This window comes from Capra hircus, chromosome 18 (assembly GCF_001704415.2).
Source record: "Capra hircus breed San Clemente chromosome 18, ASM170441v1, whole genome shotgun sequence".
Taxonomy (NCBI): Eukaryota; Metazoa; Chordata; class Mammalia; order Artiodactyla; family Bovidae; genus Capra; species Capra hircus.
Genome location: NC_030825.1, coordinates 47,171,657 through 47,192,947, shown reverse-complemented (window position 1 = coordinate 47,192,947; position 21,291 = coordinate 47,171,657). Strand labels below are relative to the sequence as shown.

Below are 21,291 nucleotides of genomic sequence, written 5' to 3'. Positions count from 1 at the left end.
GGGTTGTTACATCTAGAGTTTTTCTGTGGACTTAGCTAGGGAACTATATATATTTTGTTTGTTTGTTTAAGAAAGAGGAAAACCCGTGAATTCATTCTGGTATTTCCAATTCAAGTGAAACATCACAGGGTATTACTTCTTATATTTGTATTTCTTTTCACTTGCATTGGGGCTTCCTGGTGGCTCAGAGGTTAAAGCATCTGCCTGCGCCTGCCCGCGATGTGGGAGACCTGGGTTCGATTCCCTGATCAGGAAGATCCCTTGGAGAAGGCAATGGCAACCCACTCCAGTATTCTTGCCTGGAAAATCCCATGGACAGAGGAGCCGGTGGGCTGCACTCCACGGGGTCGCAAAGAGTCGGACACGACTGAGCGACTTCACTTCACTTCACTTGCATTAAAAACTTGGTCCCCAGTAATGTTAGCATACTTATATGCTTTAGTCTAATATATATAATTTCAAAATACATGATGTTGGCTCTCAAAATTTTAAACTTTTATCAAAATAAAATCAGTATTATGAACAATAAGACTACTTGAAAGTAAGTTGCAGACATCATCCTTAATACTTTGTACACATTCTCACCTAACCACTATACCATTATCACACCTAAGAAATGTAATAAAGATACATTTTCCAATATACCAACTTTCCATTTCTCGTGAAAATTTCTCCCACTGATTTAAAAATGTATTTTCAAACCCAAACACTTAAAAATCACAACAGCCTGTGATTCGATCAATATCTCGCATTACATTTGGCTGTCCTGTCTCTATTAATCTAGAACAGTCCCCTCTGTACCCCCTCTGACTTTCTGAAGATGTGATCTAGTAGTTTTGTACAGAGTCCCACATCTTATGTTTTGCCCAGTATGTCTTCGGGATAGGTTCCTATAGGTAGCATTGTTTTGGCAAAGAGTATGTCCTTGTACAGTTTTGGTGGAGATTATCTCACAGGTGCTCCATATGGCACACCCACTGATACATCAGAGTGCTGTTTCCCTCTGCTTTGTCGAGAGAGGGAGCTGCCAAAATCCCAGGTTTCCTTTTCCCTGTCTGATAGGTAGGAAATGTATCAAAGTGGGGTCTTCATTAGCTATTCTCTTATTGAGTTTGAGCATATTTTCTGGGAACTATTCATTCATATATTTTGTCCATTTTTCTATGGACTTGGAACTTTTCTTTTCCATTTTTACACTACACACACATACACAACATATCCTTTTATGGTATAAACTGCAAACATTTCCCCCTAATTAGTCTTCTTGTTAATTTTGCCTGTTTTTTTTTCAATCATGTAAAAGTTTGTTTTATGTTTTTGTCAGTATTATTTCCCCTTATTGCATGTGGATTTCAAATCATATTGAAGAAAGTTTGTTCAGCTTCTAGTTTACAGGGGAATTTGCCTTTGTGGAGGTCACATTTTGAGGAGGACAATAAAAGATAAAATAGTATATGTTAGAAGCTATGTTACAGAAAAAAATTAAGCAAGGACAGGGTAAGGATCACCTTGTTCAGTAGGGAGCTGGCTGGGAAGTGAGACGAAGAGAAGAAAAAGGGGGGGGGGGACACTAAGGTGGCACGTGGGAAAGCAAATGTGTCAAGACAAAAAGAGCAGCAAGGGACAGGACGGGCATTGGGAGTGAGGGTGCTCTGGAGGTCAAGAGAGGAGCTATGGGAAGGGAGGTGGAAAATCAGGTTTAAAATCTCAAAGATGTCAAATATCCCTAATTGGTAGACTAACTGCAACCCCAGTAAAACTCCTATCTATGTATTTCTTCTGGAACCAGCCAAATTTGGTATAAAGTTAACTTCATTTAAGAGAAAAAGACAGCAAGTAGAGACAGGGAAACACTGACAAGAGCAAGAAGATGGCAACCAGTCATTGCAGTTAAGACATATTACACAGCCTTTAAAATTGAAACACTGTGGGATGGCACACAAGTCAGACAGATAGCAGTCTTGGACACAGCCAGATAAAACAGATACAATCCAGATACAACCCAATTAGCCATGGAAGTTTAGTGTATGAAAAATATCTAAATCTACTTTATAAAGTTTAGGTGGGTAAAATTTTACTTTACAAATTGAAGATAGTTCACAGTGAAATACAGACCTAACGAGTACAGCCAGATTAGTTCTGACAAATCCATACACCTGTGTAACCCTCACCACCTTCAACACACAATATACTTTTAACTCTAGAAAGTTTGTCTCCTCCTTGCCACCCACCCCTCCCTTAGAAGTGACCACTGCTCTGAATGAGAATTTTAGTAAGTGCTTAAAATAAGACAAAATGGAATCCATTTGGATAAATTCCAAATGGCTCAAAGATTTAAATGTAAAAAAAACAAAAAAACTGTATAAAAACTCAAAAACAATCCCATCTCTTAAAGCTTCCCTTCTTCCAACAGCCACACTGCCTCCTCAGCCCTCACAGCAACACCTGTGAACTGGGGCCTCTGCGTGCGCTGCAGTCTCTGCAGGCCCTCCTCACATAGCTTCCTTCTCATGGCCTTTACAGGGTGTCACCTTGCTGTGTTGCCCTCGATTTAACATTGCACCTCTGCAGTCGATTTTTCTCATAGCAGTTCTTCCATGTACTAGATATTTTGCTTGCTTATTTTGTCAGTGGTTTGTTCTCTCCTAGAATGACAACTCCCTGAAGGCTGGGATTTCTGTTCATTTTTTCAGTGCTGGATTCTCAGTGTTTACAGCAGGCACTTGATTACTTCTTACAGAGGGTAAAAGCGATGAGGCAAGTTTCAGCTAGGGTGGGGCCCATAGTATCTCGTCCATCTTGGCTTTAGTGCAATGACAGGACGGGGCAAGGCAATTGAGAGAACAACCGAGAACAGCTGGGGATGCGGGCGGCAGGTGTGGTAGAGACCATGGGCTGATGTGTTCAGGTGATGCTTTCTTCCAGAGGTCTTAAGGGAAGTGATGTGTTGGGATAAACAAGTGCGAAGCTCTTGACTTCTTTTTGAGCTACCTCTTCATCTGCACAACTGCTGCAGGGCACCTTGGGCCTGGACCCAGCGCAGCTGCCACTGGGACAGAGAAAGGCCTTGGCAGAGCTCCCTGGAAAGGGCGGCTTGTCCTGGCTGCTCCCACCTGGAGAAGGGGATGGGGTTAAAAGGGAAGGTCTAGGACCTCCAGACCTTCACTAGCCAACCCTCAACACTATGGTCTGCTTGTCACCAGCCTCCCACCCCCTCCCCTGGCCTAAGTTCTGCCTGTTGCGCCTAGTTCAGCCCCCGCCTCGTCATGACCCCTCTCACCAGTCCCCCACAACTCCCTGAAGCTCAGGGACTCGCTTCAGCGCTCGTTTCAGCAGGTTCTCCAGCTGCTTCAGAGCCTGTCCCAGGCTCTCCTTCTGCTCCTTTTCCTGGGATTCCTGGATCTGCAGCAGCTCTGTAGGTTAGAAACCCAGGGGGCAGCACTGACTCCTCGGGCTCCCACGTGCCTTGTAGCTAATAAGTCACCGTCTCCAGTCATCTAGTCTTCACCTCAGCATCCCTCCTAAGCCTCTCTCTCCTCCCAGGTCCTCTTACCAGCTGCAAGCCCACCATGCCCCAGGCATCCTTCTGAACACCTTCCTCCCTCCCCCTCAGTCTCCATGGTCCATCCCTCAGTGTCCTACCTGCTCCCCTGCTTGCCCCCCAGCCTCCCTCCTAGGCTCCAAGCCTCGGCCTCTTACTGGTCCATCCTTCACGTGGCAGCCAGAGCGATCTCACGGCCTAAACCTGATCCTTTCCCTCTCCTGCCTGGAACCCTCCAAGGCTCCTCAGTACCTCAAGACCAAGCCCAAGCTCTCAGCCTAGTACTTGAGGAAGGCACCATGTGGCCTCTGCTCACTACTCCAGAGCAAAAGCCTCACCTGTCCACCAGGCCCACTGGAGACACCATCTTTCCTCCTGGCAGCCCTTCCCAGCATTCCTCACCCCAGCTGCTTCCTTAGACTGCTGCAGTCCTTCCCGCCACTGGTGTCTTCCCTGGGGACTGTGACTCATCTAGTCTCTCTCCACAGATTCAGAATAAGCCCAGCTCAGAGTAAATGCAGATCAGCAGTGTGGTCAGACCCTTCGGGCCTGAACCCCTTCCTGGCCTTGTAACCTCAGGCATGACATTTGCCCTTTCTTTGGGCACTCTTAGGCACAGATGGAATTATTTGAGCCACAGGCTAGTGAGGCAGGGGGCAGATGGGAGCACTCTGGAGAGGGGACCCACAGGGCTTACTGACAGGTTGAAGGCAGGGGTTCAGAGAACTAGGAAAAATTACAGATGACTCCTGGGTTTCTGGCTTTAGCACCTGCATGAGGGCAGTGGGCTCATTTATTGAGGGAAGGAAACCAGGAGGGAAAAAAACAGAACTGCCTTCTGGACTAAAGGGAACTGAGGTCCAGTTACAGATGTGTTGAAAGTCCCTGATGCCCACGATGTAAGACAATGCTGTGCCACGTCTTGGGCTGTTTCTGCTGTTCCTTCACACTGCTCTTTGCCCACTGAAGAGTAGGGGTGGTAAGGAGCTCAAAACTCAAAGGCTTGAAAATGGTCTCTTCCTGCTTTGCTGATAGTACACTGATTCACTTCTCTTCAAGCCACCTCTTCCATCTATTTCTCTTTTGAATTCTTTGCTTCTACAACTGGGACACTCTGGGGCTGGACAGCTCTCACCTCTCTCCCCTTTGAATTCTCGGGGGCTAGCACATGGCATATATGCAGTGAGTACTTGCTTAGTGAGCCCAGGAATAAAGGACTTCTGAATTTTAGCTTCCTTTCTGTAAACTGTAGTCCTATACTCCTTTCCCTCATGGTAAGGACTAGAAGAGGCTGTGCATGTGCAGAGAGCAGAGACTGGAATCATGCGAGGGACACAGAATGCTTAACTACAGCCAGCCACAGCTCAACACCCTGTTCAGGCCACCTGACTGAGTCTTCCCAGCCGTTCTGTAAGGTGTTATTAATATGATTATGCTTAGTCCACTGCAGGGGAAACTAAGGCAGAGGGAGACCATGCAGCAAGGAAGAGGGACTGCTGAGAAAATAATCCAGTAGTTTAACTATACAGCCTGCTTTGTAACTACTCAAGTATACTGCTGTTTGATGATGGATGAATATTCCGCAGTTTGATAAGCAGCGTCACCTAGTGTTTAGGAGCACAGACCCATGTTAGATGGCCGGGGTTCAAATCTAGCTCGGCCGTCTGGGCAGCCTGCAAGCCCGCTGTAACATGGAGAGGACCCCCGGGGATGCTGTGCAGAGGACACTAGTGAGCATACAAAGACCTCAATGCACAGTGGGCACTGTGTAAGCAGTGGGTATTTGTGATTTCTTCTGGAAAGGTGCTGGGAAGGCGCTGGGATGCTAGATAAGGAAGTAGGGCAGGCCTACCCTGGGTGGATGGTCCTGGTGGCAGGCTGGTCTTCATGTGGAGCAGATACCAGCGTCGGAGACTTTGTTGGTCCTGGAGGAACAGAAGGTCCTGGCGAAGAGAGGCAGCCTTCGGGAGGAGCAGCTCCGGAGCCTGGAGGGAGGAGGACGGATAGTCACCTGGGGTGGAGGTTGGGTTCGGAAGACAGGGCCAAGGGGACAGGCACTCACCTTCCCTGCAGGCAGCCCCAGTGTGTGGCTCAGTGCTATGAAGCTGGAGCCCCTTGGGGATGCAGGATGCAGTTGCTGGATGGACGGCAGGACCGTGGGGAGGGGCTGCAATCTGCAGAGTGACGTCCAGGTTAGGAGGGTCACAGAGAGGGAGGCTGGGTTCCAGAGGCCCAGGAACTTAGAGGTAGGGCTGAGGGTGAGGTCTGGCAGCCTGGGAACCCTAGGATTGTGTTTTAGGAGTGGGCCCAGGGAGTATCAGTCACCCACGACAGGGTATGTGGCAACCCCTATCTCACCCTCCAGGGCCGTGCTGCAGCAAGGGGCCCAGAGGAAGACGGGGCAGGTGCTGGGCTTCCTGCTCCAGACACCGCACCAGTTCCTGGCTCTGTGGAGCCACCGCCTCAGACGTGGGGACCACTTTTCGCTGAACCAAGGCTAACACCTGTGGGGAAGGAAAGGGATGGGAAGGACAGCGTGAGGCTGCTTAGTCCCCTCCTGAGGAGGCCCAGCCCTCCCCAGAATTGGCCCCAACTCCCATCTCACCTCCTCGGGGCTCCGGCACAGGCGTGTCTTGCTGGCTGAGTTGCCCTTGATGAGCAGGCGGATCTGCTCCTGTGTCTCCTCCTAGGCAACCAAGAGGCCACGGAGATGGGCTGTTTTTCTGTTTTACCTCCCAGCCTCTGCCCCTGCTCACCCCTTTGCACAGGCCCTGACCCCTCTTGGGAGTCTCACTGAGGCCCCCTCCCCTAACCAGGAGGCCCAGATCTGGCTCCTTAGGGCTCCCAGCCTGACTCAGGTCCTCCATCAGGCCGGGCCACTTCTCCTGCAGTCCCACGTCTCACCACTAGTTGGCGCCAGCGTAGGATTCGTTGCTGTTTGGCCTGTAGCTCCTGGAGCAGAATCTGCCGACGCCCAGTGGCCTCCTCCAGCTCCTGGCTCAGGGCACACAGGGCCTTGAGTTCGGCCCTCAGGGCACAGACCCGGAGCCCCAGCACCAAAGTCTGCCTGCGGCCCAAGTAGAAAAGAGCAAAGGAGAAGGAAGGTGACTAAGACTCTCAGCGGAGGAGGGAGATCAGAGGTGCAAGGACGCACAAGGAGCCGTAAGCATAGGGAGACGACCCAGCAGAGCAAGCAGGGAGGCTGAAACAGGAGCCAGGGTGCAGAAGTCCATATTCTGAGACCCTTGGGAGAGACATGGCTTAGAGACCATGGCCCTTGGAGACTCCTCACCTCTCGCTGGATCCCAGGATACATCTATCCGCCTTCTCCATCAGGCCCTGGAGGCGCAGGGTCAGGACTTGATGCTCCTTCAGGAGGCGGCCCCGCTGGGTGACCAGCTCACCCACAGACCGCCAGCCCTCCTGGAGTGAGCACAAAGTCAGGGTGACATGGTCCCTGGCAGGGAGGGGACCAAGGTGTTTTGGGTTGGGAAGGGGTCGGAGTCCTGGGGAGGGTCCTGGGGGGTCACCTGGATGAGATGCACCATGGATGGCAGGGTCTGGCTGGAGTCTGACTGGTCTGATGCCTGGGACCTGAGAACAAGGGCTGAGCTGTAGTGGGAGAAGCCCTGTCCCCTTGTAGGTCACCAGTGTCAGCCTACCTGCCAGACTGGTTCCTGGGCCTCAGTTCCCATCGGCAGGTCACCCTGCCCAGTCCTGACCTGTCCCAGCTCACCCAGCCACCCGCCCTGTGCTGACTGGGAGCGCCAGCACCTCACCTGGTTCTCTCCGCATCCTGGAGCCCATCCACACTGCACAGGCACTGGATCTCTGCCTCCCGCTCTGCAGCCAGATGCTGCAAGGCAGCCAGGACGTGGCCCGGTGGGTGGTTTGTCAGTAGGCTCTGGTGGGGAGAGGGGTGAAGTCAGGCCAGGATGGGGGCAGGGCTGCGAGCTGGGACTCCATGGAGAAGGGGTAGGGATCATGAGTGACGTCCTGGCACCCTGAGGTTTAATCATGGGGCAGGGGGTGTAGCCTTCCTTGAGAGTGCCCCTCACCTCCACTGAGCTAAGCCACTGCTGGTAGGAAGTTCCAAAGTGGTCATCTTGCAGGGTTCTGTGGAGTTGGGGAAGAGGACAGATGTTACAAGAACCATTAATTCATCCTTTAATGATCACTGCCACTCTGTAAGGTAGGGGCTGTCACTGTCCCCATGTGAAAGATTGGAAACCAGGTTCCTCTATACCAGCTAGACTTGAGTGTCCCACTTAACAGCATATCAACACCTTGGCCTTGGACCTTTCATGTGTGCTGTTTACCTGGAACATCTTCTCAACCTTTTATCCCTCCTCACCAAAGCACCCCTCCTCTCTGCCTCCTTAGCTGGGTAAGGTGTCTCCTTTGGGTACCCAAAGCCTCCTAGGCTTGCCCACCCTCTGAGAGCCCTAACTACCTGGGTTGTCACTATCTCTAAAGGTCTGCTTCCTCTCTTCCCAGCCTGGGAGCCCTGTCAGGGCAGGACCTGGGGCTGATAGAGCCCAGAGGTACAGTGTCTGTAACAAGGTTCTTTACAGGGTCTCTGCTGGCCGAGGGCTACTCACGGAATGCCGCCTCCCTGGGCCTGAGGACTCAGGAGGCTCTGCAGGAACTGGGTTCGGAGGCTGCAGGCTGTTCGGACATCATGCTGTGAAGAGGGTGTAGTATGAGGGGTCCAAGAGGTCCATCTAACCCCGGACACCCCACCTTTCTCCCTTCTGGCCCAGGACTCTTACCAGGACTGCAGGCTCCAGGCCCAGGGCTGCTGATATCAAGGGTCCAAAGTTTATATCCACTTTGGCCTTCCTGGAGGGAGGAGTTCAGTTGGGGCTGGGGTTCCTGGGAGGAGGCAGCTGGCAGCACAGAGGTTGGTGTTGCCTCCTGCTGCCAGCAAAGCTAGTCACAGGGATCACTGAGCCTGGATCTCAGAGGCCAACCCCCAAATGAGATCATGGTCATCTCTCAGCTGCATTAATCTCCTCATCCATCTCCCTGCTCTTACTCTCTGCAGTCTGTTCTCCACCCAGCAGTAAGCCAACGATCCTGTTAAAACCTCAGACAGATCATGTCCCTGTTTTGCTCAAAACCTTTGAAAACGTGATGGGTTTCCATCACACAGAGAATAACAATTAGAATGCTTCTAAGCACTCTGCATGATTTAACTCAATTATCATACCTACTCTTTGCTGCTACTGCTAAGTTGCTTCAGTCGTGTCCAACTCTGTGCGACTCCATAGATGGCAGCCCACCAGGCTCCCCCATCCCTGGCATTCTCCAGGCAAGAACACTGAAGTGGGTTGCCATTTCCTTCTCCAGTGCATGAAAGTGAAAAGTGAAAGTGAAGTCGCTCATTCATGCCCGACTCTTAGCGACCCCATGGACTGCAGCCTACCAGGCTCCTCCGTCCATAGGATTTTCCAGGCAAGAGTACTGGAGTGGGTTGCCACTGCCTCCTTCTACCTACCCTTTAGAGTAGATATTAATATTATCCCCTTTCTACAGAACTTAGAAACTGAGGCACAAAGCAGTTAAATACTTTGCCCAAAGTTACTGTAAGTGGCTGAGTCAGGGCATGAACCCAGCCTCCGAATAAAACTCCAGTGCCTCCACAGTGCTCTGTCCACCTCTCCAACCTACCCCCTACTACTCTGCCTCTTGCCTTCAAAATTTGAGCTGAATTGGCTTCTTGGCTGTTTTTCCCACATGCCAGGCTCAGGGAACTTTGCTCTTGCTGTTCCTCTCCATGGAAATTCCTCCCCTAACTCAAATGTTGACATCCTCAGAGAGGTTTTCTCTGACCACTGTACCTAGAGTAGCATCTCCTCCCTTTCTACATCACCTTTTCTTCATAGCGCTCATCTCCACCTATGATTATAGAGTTTGTCTGTGTCCTAGTTTACCACTTGTCTCCTCTGCATCAGACTGTGAGCTCCATGAGGGCAGGACTGTCCCCTGTTTACTGTTTTCTTTCCTCCCCCAGCACTGTTCTAGATATACAGCTGGCACCATGCTAAGCACTGAAAAGACAGGTGGCTGAGATGGCAAAACTTTCTGGCTCCATGGAGTGAAGCTTAGAATTCTAGAACCCAGATGGGGTCTGGGCATAGCACTCGGTCTCTAAGAATGGGCATACGCCCAGGCTGGTGAGGGATGCTCCCTGGACACCCGAAGCCCACCTCTCTATGTCCTGCAAACGCTTGAGCTGATTCTGCAGTCGCTGCATGGGATCCTGGAGCCCACGCTGCTGTCTTCGCATGGCCCCAGCTTGAGCCCGGAGGAGGAGAGCACGGCGCTGGGTATCTTGCATGCTCTGTAGGTTCCGCTCCATGGCCATGTCTGTGAGAGGAACAGGGGTGGCCATCAGCGCTTTCCCTCACCCCATCCTGCTGCCCATCTCTCCAGCCCCATGGGTCACCCTGAGCCTCAGTCTCTTGCTCCATCAGCTCCAGGCTCTGGTCTAACTCCAGGATCTCTGCCCGCAGGCGGGCAACAGCGGCTTCCAACTCCAACTTCCGGCGGGCCTGGTGGAATCAGGTACAGGGTCAGATGAATGGCCTGACTGCTCTCTGTGGGGCAGTAGTCTCTTACCTGCCCAGTTACGTGGTACAGGGTTTTCCCCAGGCAGTTTCAGTGTCTGAAGAAGAGCACCAGGGTACTATCCTGCCCCCCTCCTTCCTTCTGGGATTGTCTCATCTGTCCCCCCAACCTGTTTACTGTCTCTGTCCCAGTCCTCATCTTCCCACTGAGCCCCAAACCTGGAGTCCTGAGGTCTCCTGGAAGCCTCCCCCGAGGCATCACCTGGGCACCATGCACATGCTGGGTCCCATACTGGCCTCAGCATTTCTCCCAAGCACGTCTCTTCTCCCACCAACCTCACTGGCTTTGATGCCTCATATCCATGTCCCCCCACTCACAGCTCATACCTCCTTCCCCCAGACTACAAGTGAGTGCAGGGATCGGGCTGTCTTGTGACACAGTGACCCTTGGCATCACCCAGCACAAGCCTGGGCCCAGAGCAGAAAATCTATAAGTCCTTTTTTGGATGAAATAAAACCTGGCAGCACATGCTTCTCACCTCTGGACTGTCCTGGTGGCCATACCTGAGGAAATGAGACCAGAGTGAGAGGATGATGGGGACTTCCAGGGGAGAGATGGGAGATGTGAGGCTGGGGGCAGGGACATGGCTGGATGGGGCTGGGGAAGACAGGAAGGGACAGCTTTGAGGACCAGTTACCAGAGCAGGTTTCCCCGGATCTTCCTGACGTTCCTAAATGGAGAGGTAGGAGGAAGGGGAGTTACAGTGGGGCTCTCCTGGGTCCTCTCCTCTGCCAAAGCTTCCCTTCTGTGGCCAGGCTCACCTCTGGCTGTGCACGTGCCGCAAAACGTAGGCCCAGATGTCGGTCCCCTGGCCCAGACACAGCCTGTGGGAACAGCATGTAAAGGTATGCCTGGGACATCACACAGGATGGAGGAGCCTCACTAGCAGAGTGGTGAGGAGGTAAGACCTTTACTAGGGAATTCTCATGTGTACGGGAGGGAGGGTCCATACTTTTGGGGGTAAGGTATTCTCTCCTGGGGAGTTCTCAGCCACTGAGAGGGTGGGCGTCTCACTGGGGGTAGGGGTATTCTCATTCCCCGGTGGAGTGCTCCCTTTCTCCTGGCAAAGGATTATCTCCAGTTACTTCCAGAGGTGGGGTGGGGGCTACAATGCCAGAAAAGGCCCTCTCATGATCAGTTGTGGGTCATTACTCCTATACATTCAGTCTTGAATGGGGTAGTCTTTGCTGACTCGAGTGTCCTCACTAGCTGGGGTGGGTGGTGATGTACTGAGGGACAGCCTTACCCTGGAGATCCAATTTTCACATTGATAAAAGAGAGCTTTATTACTAACTCATGGAGGATCCCCACTAGTGCAAGGGACCCCACTCTGGGTGGCCTCAGAGGATGGGGGTGGGAGTGTGGGAGTCACCACCAGGACGCCCTCACTCAATTCAGGATCCTCTGCCTGGATTTACTACCTGCAGGGCAGGAGCGCCCTCGAGGGTTAATTGCACTGCGGCAGGAGCGCCCTCAAAGGTTATTTTCACTGCGGCAGAGGGGGAAGGGGAGGATGGCGCGTTTTGGGTGAAGATATGTGTCTCATCCCGGGAGACTCCATCTCCAGGGTGGGGAGTCCTCACTCCCAGAGTGGCTCTCACCTGCGCAGCGTGGACTCCGGGACCCGGGCCGCCACGGGCACCTCCATCTCTTCCGCCGCCCAGCAACCCAGTTCCCGCGCTTGCTGCGCTAACTCCATGACAGTGACCAGGCCGCTGCCTCCCGCCCCTTCTTCAACTGTGGCGTCCTTCTCTGACGTCACGCACGCGCCGGAAGTGACGCCACTGTCTCCAGGAAGATGGGGGCTTTCCTGCTCTGCGGGGTCTCAGAGCCGACCCACAGCTCTCTTACCTCGGGGTTCCTGTGAACGAAGATGAAAGAACTTGAAGAAACGGTGGGATCCGCTTGCCTTCTGCGTCTTCCTTCCTACTACCAGCTGTTCCCTAAGAGGCTAAAGGTCCCTAATGCCTCCCTTCATTTTCTCGACAAAACGGGACTTTCATCCTAGGAGGATGACAATCAGGCGAGGGGATGCCAAAATTACTGCCCTTTGATTTCAGAAACGGGGTGTAAGGTCTGAGTGAGGGAGGGGGGCAGTTGGCATGAGCCTAATATTTCCCTGGCATGCTTTCTTCTAGGTATTCGTTCGTCCTTACCAATCTGTAACATTCGTGAGCTGACCTTGTGCTGGGGACACCCTGGTGGCTGAGACAGCCCCAGTCTCCATGCTACGGAGCTCACAGTTAAGTGAGGGACGTAGACGCATCACCAGGTAGGGATGGATAGGACATAAGCAGCAGGGGTGGGTCACTTTGGGGTCAAGGAACGTGAGAAGTCTGTGGAGTGCCCCCAGAAAGCGGTAATACTAGGGCTGGAGTCTGGAGAGCCCACTCAGCCTCAGACATGGTCCTGAGAAATGGTACCTCGCATTCAATGTGATTGTGTTATTAATCATTGTCTTCAGTGTCCAATACAGAGCCTGAATCTCTAAATAGTTGTTGAATAAACAAATGGGGGAGAAAGATGGCGGGGTGAGACTAAAAGCTGGGAACCCGGGGAAGAGGATGGAGCAGGGTGAGGGAGAGGAGGGTGTTGAGGACAGTGCTGGACAACTGTAGGGATGTTGAGTAGAGAGGTAACTGAATGGATCTCATGTGAAGCTGACTGGCTGCAGAGGGGTGAAATACAGCATTCTAGGCTGGGGATTAGGTGGAACAGACCTTGATACCGGGAGATGAGAGAAGGGACAGCTTTGGAGGAGATGGTGACAACAATGTTATCAACACACTCTATGGGTGTGAGGAGTCAAGGAGGTGTCCAAGGGTCAGCTGAGTCTCTGCTCTAGGAACAAGGGCACTACAAGGTCTCCACTGAGATAGCAGATTTCAGGGAAAGCTGAATTGAGCTTCAAATGCTTCTTATGGGCTGAGATGCAGAAGAAGGTGCCTGGGGCTGATGTAAAATCTAGATGGGCTTCCTGGAAGAAAGATTAGCAGCTTCTACTTCACCAGTTTGATTTCTCAACAGTTTTGATTTCTTTCAAACGTCTTCACCCTTCCAACTTTTGTGGGTTGTTTTGCTATTAAAAAAAGCAATTAGACAGCATGTTTGCCGTGGGTCGCTGAGCCTTTCAAGGGGTGTTAGAAAGTATTGACTGTTAAAGGAATAAAGAGACAAATCACAGACTGGGAGAAAATATTTGCAAAACACATATCTGATTATTGACTTGTACCCCAAATATACAAAGAACTGTTAAAACTCAACCATGAGAAAATAATCCAGTTTAAAAATGGACAAAAATTATGAACATATGTCTCACCAAAGAAAATATACAGATAAATGCAAGTAAGCATACGAGAACTTGTTCAGCATAATGTCATCAGGGAGTTGCAAACTGAAACAATAATGGTCTTGTTTTGTTGATGGCTTCTTTTGCTGTGCAAAAACTTTTGAGTTAAATTAGGTCCATTTTTGCTTTTATTTCTTTTACCTTAGGAGACTGATCCAATAAAATATTGTTATGCTTTATGTCAAATACTGTTGCACCTATGTTCTCTTCCAGGAGTTTTAGTTCTCTTCTATGGTTTCAGGTCATACATTTAGGTCTTTAAACCATTTTGAGTTTTTGTATATGTTGTGAGGGAATGCTCTAATCTTGTTTTACATGTAGTTGTCCAACTTTCCCAGCACTACTAGTTGAAGAGACTGTCTTTTTTCCATTGCATGTTCTACTAATTGACCATAGGTATATGAGTTTATTCTAGAATGTCTAAAATCCAGAAGTGAGGCAGCTGACATTTTGCCAGTCATGCAAGTTGTCCCTGGCTGGCCTCTGGCACATCATGTTTGCACAGGGCAGCAGCCAGGTCAGCAACTGTTGCACCTTCTCTTGGCTCTTCCATCAACTTCTGCAACTCCTGGGCCATGTGTGTGTTTAGCTCCAGCTTCTCCTGTGGGCATTCATACCAATAAGGTCAGAGGCAAGTTTGTTTCAGCTTGTGCTAGCTTTCCCCCATTTACACCTGTCTTCCCTTCCTAACAACTGCCTGCTCTCTGCACTTTGAGTGGCAGCATCAGACACTAAAACAATAATATTAGGGACTGCTTAATGTCTCCACCACTTGCATAAGGTCAAATCCCTGTCTGTCTGTCTGACTATCTATCTACCTATCTATCCCCCCGCCCCCGTTGGTTCAGTCTTTCTAATTGAACCCTGATATCAGGAGGAGACTGAGGCCAGGGAAGGGAACTAGGGCAGGGGATGGTAGAACTGAAGCATAGGGAGGGACTGGTGAGAGTGATGATAGGTCTAACTGGAGGGAACTGATTCTAAGATTAAGACTTTTCCAGAGAGGAAAGCAGTGTTCTCTTTGGGATAGTACCTGTCAAGTCTTCCTCCCTCTCACATCTGAGCTTTTATTCCTGCTCTGCCCCCTAACTCAATTGCCCTTCTTTCTTATCTTCAAAGGCTACATCCTCCTCATTCTTTAATTGATTATTTTTACTTTTGGCTGTGCTGAGTCTTTGTTACTTTGTGCAGGCTTTCTCTAGTTGCGGTGAGCAGGGGCTACTCTTTATTGTGGTGCACAGGCTCTAAAGCTAGTGGGCTCAGCAGTTGAGGTGTGTGAGCTCTAGAGCACTCGGGCTTCAGTAGTTGTGATGCATGGGTTTAGTCACTCTGCAACTTGTGAAATCTTCCCAGACCAGGGATCGAACCTGTGTCTCTTCCATTGGCAGGGGTGGGCTTTTTAAGAAACTTAGGTATTTTAAAGTGCTGAAGAATTGAACTGTTGAACTTTTGAACTCTGTTCGCTACTTTCGAACCGTGGTGTTGAAGAAGACTCTTGAGAGTCCCTTGGACAGCAAGGAGATCCAACCAGTCCATCCTAAAAGAAATCAGTCTTGAATATTCATTGGAAGGACTGATGCTGAAGCTGATACTCCAATACTTTGGCCACCTGATACGAAGAACTGACTCATTGGAAAAGACCCTGATGCTGGGAAAGATTGAAGGTGAGAGGAGAAGGGGACGACAGAGGATGAGATGGTTGGATGACATCACTAACTCAATGGACGTGAATTTGAGTAAACTCTGAGAGTTGGTGATAGACAGGGAGGCCTGGAGTGCTGCAGTCCATGGGGTCACAAAAAATCAGACACGACTGAGTGACTGAACTGAACTAGGTATTTTATCAAATTCCTAACAAATAGAATGACATAGATTTAACAAAAATAATATTAAGCATGAAATGAGGTTTTGCTTTCAGTTAATACAATAGCAAAATTTTAAGATTAGTGATAGTATCCAATTAGGTAAAACCACCTGTCACAATAAATCAAACAATAAACTTTTCTTCTTACCAAAAAGAAAGAAAGCTGTCAGTTTCATTCTTTTGCATGTGTGTGTGTGCTAAGTCTCTTCAGTTGTGTCTGGTCTGACTCTTTATGACCCTATGGATTGTATCCCCAGGCTCCTCTGCCCATGAAATTCTCCAGGCAAGATTACTGGAGTGAGTTGCCATGCTCTCCTCTAGGGAATCTTCCTGACCCAGGGATTGAACCTGGGTCTCCTGCGGCCCCTGCATTGCAGGAGGATTCTTTACCAGTAGCGCCACCAGGGATGCCCATATTTTGCATGTAGCTGTCCCATTTTCCCATCATCATTATTGAAGAGACTCTCTTTCCCCCATTTTATATTCTTGCCTACTTTGTTTTAGATTAATTGAGTGGGTTTATTTCTGAACTCTCTATTTTGTTCCATTGATAACTGTCTATTTTTCTACCAGTACCATACTGTTTCAATTTCTATTGCTTTGTAGTAGTATAGTTTCAAGTCCAGGAGCACAATATCTCCAGCTTTTTTCTTCTTTCTCAAGATTTCTTTGGCTGTTTGGGGTCTCTGGTGGTTTTATAAAAAGTTTAGGATTATTTGTTTTAGTTCTGTGAAAACAGCCGTTGGCATTTGGGCATTTGACAGGGATTGCATTGAATCTGTAGATTGCTTTTGATAGTAAAGACATGTTAATGATGTTGATTCTTCTGATCCATGAGCATGGTGTGCTTTTCTCGTCGTCTTCAATTTCTTTCCTTGGTATCTTGTGGTTTTCAGAGTACAGTTTTTTTCACCTCCTTGGTTAAATTTATTCCTAGGTATTTTATACTCTTTGAGGCCTTTGTAAATAGGATTTTCCCCTTAATTTCTCTTGTTAGTTCATTATTAGTGTATAGAAATGCCACAGATTTCTGAATCATATAGTAGTTCTATTTTTAGTTTTTAAAGGAAACTTCACACTGTTTTCCATAATGGATGCACTAATTTACATTCCCATCAACAAAGTATGAAAGTTCCCTTTTCTCAATATTCTCTCCAGCATTTGTTATTTGTAGACTTTCTGATGATAGCCCTTCATACAGATGTGAAGTGGTTTTGATTTGCGTTGCTTTAGTAATTAGTGACACTGAGTATCTGTTCACATGCCTGTTAGCCATCTTTTGTCTTCTTTGGAAAAATGTTTATTTAGGTCTTCTGCCCACTTTTTGATTCCATTTGGGATTTTTTTTTGATATTGAGTTGTATGAGATGTTTGTATATTTTGGATATTAAGTACTTATGATGAAGCATTAGTTCATCATTTGCAAGCATTTTCTCCCATTGGATAGGTTGTCTTGTTTTGTTGATGGCTTCTTTTGCTGTGCAAAAACTTTTGAGTTAAATTAGATCCATTATTTTATTTTTGCTTTTATTTCTTTTACCTTAGGAGACTGATCCAATAAAATATTGTTATGCTTTATGTCAAATACTGTTCCACCTATGTTCTCTTCCAGGAGTTTTAGTTCTCTTCTGTGGTTTCAGATCTTACATTTAGGTCTTTAAACCATTTTGAGTTTTTGTATATGTTGTGAGGGAATGCTCTAATCTTATTGTTATACATGTAGTTGTCCGACTTTCCCAGCACAACTAGTTGAAGAGACTGTCTTTTTTCCATTGCATGTTCTACTAATTGACCGTAGGTATATGAGTGTATTTCTAGGCTCTCTATTCTGTTCCATTGATCTATTTTTTGTGACAACATACTGTTTTGATTACTGTAGCTTTGTAATATAGTTTGAAGTCTGGGAGGGTTATACCATCAACTTTCCCCCCTCCCCTTGGGATCATTTTAGCAATTTGAAGTCTTGTGAGGTTACATATAAAGTTTACTTATTCCAGTTCTGTAAAAACTATCATAGATATTTTGATAGGGATTGTATTAAATATGTTGATTGCTTTGTGTAATATGACTATTTTAGTATTAATTCTTCCAATCCAAGAGCATAGGATACCTTACTATTTCTTTGAATAATCTTCAGTTTCCTTAGTCAGTATATTATAGTTTTCAGAATATAGGTCTTTCATCTCCTTGGTTAAGTATATTCCTAGGTATTTTACTTTATTTTTTGATGTTATTTTGAATGGGTTTTTTTTTTTTCTTACCTTGAGTCTCTCTTTAACTGTTGCCATTTTAATTATGTCTTGGTGCAGATCTCTTTAATCTCATCTTGTTTGGGAGTCTCCATGATTCCCTGACCTGGATGTCTGTTTCCTTCCGCAGGCAAAGGTAGTTTTTGGCTCTTATTTCTTCAAATAAGCTTTTTTTGTCCCTTTCTCTCTCTCTCTCTTATCCTTCTGAAGTGATGTGAAGTGAAAGTTGCTCAGTCATGTCTGATTCTTTGTGAACTCATCGACTAGCCTGCCAGGCTTCTCTGTCCATTGAGTTCTCTAGGCAACGAATACTAGAGTGGGTAGTTATTCCCTTCTCCAGGGGATCTTCCTAGCCCAGGGATCGAACCCAGGTCTCCCGCATTGCAGGTAGATTTATCATCTGAGCCACCAGGGGATGTTAATATGCTTGATATTGTCCCAGAGGTCCCTTAAAAATGTCCTCATTAAATTTTTTTTCTTTTTGCTGTTCTGATTGGGTGATTTCCATTATTCTGTTTTCCAGATCACTTATCTGTTCTATATCATCTGGTCTGCTGTTGATTCCCTCTGTTGTATTTCTTATTTCAGTTATTGTATCTTTCAGGTCTGTTTGGTTCTTTCTTATATTTTCGAACTCTTTGTTGAAGTTCTTGCTGAGTTCATCCATTCTTCTCCTGAGTTCAGTGAGCATCTTTATGATCATTGTTTTTAACTCTTTATTGGATAAATTGTGCTTAGTTGCTCAGTTGTGTCCAACTCTTAGTGACCCCATGGACTGTAGCCTGCCAGGCTCCTCTGTCCATGGGGATTCTTCAGGCAAGAATACTGGAGTGGGTTTCCATACCCTCCTCTAGGGGATCTCTCCAACCCAGGGCTAACCTAGGTCTCCCACACTGCAGACAGATTCTTTACCATCTGAGCCACCAGGGAAGCCCATTGGATAAATTACTTATTTCCATTTCATTAGGGATTTTTTTCCCCTCGGGTTTTATCTTGTTCTTTTTTTGTGTGTCTTTTAATTTTGTCTGACTTTCTGTGTTCGTTTCTGTTAATTAGATGAACCAGCACCTCTTTCAGTCTGGAAAAAGCAGCCTTGTGTGGGAGCATCCTTGGTGTAGACTGCCTGTACCCGGTGGCTTTGGCAGGCCTACTCAGGGAGGACTGGGCAGGGGCCGGGGTTAGTCCCAGGGCACTCTGCTGGTGTCCTTGGTAGATACCTGGAAGTTATTGTGGGGCCAGAGGAAACCCTGGAGCATGTTGTGCCAAGGCCTCCTTGGTGGACAGCTGGAGCTGGAGCACACATGGCCTGGGCAGTCTAGGGATGTGTCATGCTGTAGGAGCCTTAGCAGGCAGCTGGAGCTGGAGCAGGCACAGGCTGTGGGGAGTCCTGGGGGATCAAACAATGCTGCTTGCTGGAACCTTTAGTCCTGGAGAGAGTTCCAGTAGGTCCCTACCCATTTGGCAGGTACTCTAAGGTTAGTGAGTGGGATTTAAATGCAATACTATGCATAAGTTCCTTGAATTGTGATTGATACAGTTGACTGCTCGGTAGCTACAATGGTGATGATAGTGATGATGATGGTCCTGATGAGCAAGACCCAGTTTCCTGCTTCTCCACTTCTTAGTACTTGCCTTTTCCTCAGCCCCTCCTTCATCCTGAAAGCCCCAGGCTTTTTCATGTGGTTGTAGAATGACTTTCCCTGCTCCTTCAAGGTGAGAGAGAAAGATGTGGTTAAAGGCTAATTTGGAAGAGGTGCTCTGTTTCCTTCCATAAGCTCTGCGTGCATGCTAAGTCGCTTCAGTCATGTCCGACTCTTTGCAACCCTGTGGACTGTAGCCCACCAGACTCCTCTGTCCATGGGATTCTCCAGGCAAGAACACTGGGAGTGGGTTGCCATGCCCTCCTCCAGGGGATCTTCCCTGACCCAGGGATTGAACTCGAGTCTCCTGTGGCTCCTGCATTGCAGGCTGATTCTTTACCACTGAGCCACCGGGGAAGCCCTCCATATGCTCTAGAAGCCATTTATTTAAGTTTCGTTGACTCAAGCAGGGTCACTTGCCCACTGCTGAAGCAATCTCTGAGCCAGTATATGACTCCCCACACTCATAATGATTACTACGCCATACATCCCAGAGGTGTTTCTCACCTCCTTCTCCAGCTCAGATGAGGGCAGCTCTCTCCTTCAAGCTTCTGAGGCCCCAAATCCCTCTTTTTCTCTTATACTCATGCATCAGTAATCTTATTTACCTTACCTTTAAAATTCATCAAGGCTTTTCCTCTTCCACTTCCCTTACACTGCCCTGATATTCCATCGCATCCCATCTAGACTTTCACAGCAGTCTGCTGCTGTTACATTTCCCCCACAGTCAGCTTCCCTCCAAAGTCATGGAGAGCCTGTTAACACCTGAGTCAGCTCTTGTCACTCATCCGTTCAAAGGCTGTTCATCTTACTCAGAGTAAAGTAAGCTCACTTCCATCTTACTTTCTGTTTCCTCCCTGATTTCTCTTTTAACCACTTCCTGTCTTGCCTTCTGCCCTTCAGCTACACCTGGCCTCCTTAATATAGCTCAGAAATATCAGACATGCTTCTCCCTCCAGACCTTTGAACTAGCATTTCATCTCCCTGGGATAAGCTTCACTTAGATATCCGCCTTGTTTCCTCACTTAAGCCTACAGGACTTAGATCAAAAGTCAGATCTGGGGCTTCCTTGGTGGTCTAGGGGATAAGAATCCTCCTGCCAATGCAGGGGACACAGGTTCGATCCCTGGTCTGAGAAGATTCCACATGCCTCGGATCAACTGAGCCCATGTGCCGCGACTACTGAGCCCACGCACTAGAGCCTGTGCTCCACAACAAGAGAAGCCACCGCAACGGGAAGCCTGAGCACCGCAACTAGAGCAGTCCTTGCTCACTGCAACTAGAGGAAGCCCATGAGCAGCAATGAAGAGCCAGCACAGCCAAAAATAAATAAAAGTCATTTCTTCACTGGACCATTACCTGCCTCCCTGTTTAAAATGACAGCCCCTCACCGTCATTTTGGTGGTTGTTTTGGTGATTGGTTACTTCCAATCACCCTTACTCTGCTTTATTTCTCCCCACAGTTCTCTTACTATTTCACTATTTACTATATTTGTTACCTTTCACACCCCACAAGAACATGAGATCCATGAGGTAGTTTTTTGGTTTGCTTTGTTGTGCCCTGTGCCTGGCGCCACAATCGATGCACAGTATAAATTTGCTGAATGAAAGAAGAAATGAAAGAACAACTCACAGCCCTGTGTGGGGGTGAGTCTGTCTTGCCCACTGGGTTGTGGGTTTCCTGAAAGAGGGATGGGGTATGTCTTGGTTACAGCTGTGTTTCTAGCATCACCCAGCACAGAGCCAGGCATGGAGGGGATTGGGCAGTCCTATAGGAGGGTGACTGTATGTGCAAAAATATTCCTGTGAGCAGATCTGTGAGAACCGGTGCTGGGTTTCCTCTTCAGGAAAGGTGGAAATGGGGGATATCTTTGGGACTTTCATAAGCACCTACAAGGATTCTCACCAGGAGGAGGAGAGCACCCCCCCTATTTTGGAGAGTAGGAGATGTGTGACATTACTTATTGCCACATTGGCTTCCTTTGTGTTCCTTGAATTGCCAAGCTCATTCCAGC

General features: G+C 48.3%; 1 protein-coding gene across 1 annotated transcript; it reads right to left on the bottom strand.

Moving 5' to 3' along the window:
- HAUS5 (HAUS augmin like complex subunit 5) lies at positions 729–11,936 on the bottom strand. The gene is made up of 19 exons (XM_018063320.1): positions 11,776–11,936; positions 10,936–10,998; positions 10,812–10,844; positions 10,653–10,677; positions 9,993–10,098; positions 9,754–9,913; positions 8,314–8,383; positions 8,143–8,225; positions 7,600–7,657; positions 7,321–7,445; positions 7,072–7,135; positions 6,834–6,964; positions 6,446–6,608; positions 6,147–6,227; positions 5,900–6,045; positions 5,604–5,715; positions 5,394–5,526; positions 3,281–3,413; positions 729–3,113 (listed from the first exon to the last, which is right to left on the bottom strand). Exons 1-19 carry the CDS (start codon positions 11,871–11,873, stop codon positions 2,996–2,998), a joined length of 1,902 nt encoding a protein of 633 aa, XP_017918809.1. The 5' UTR covers positions 11,874–11,936; the 3' UTR covers positions 729–2,995.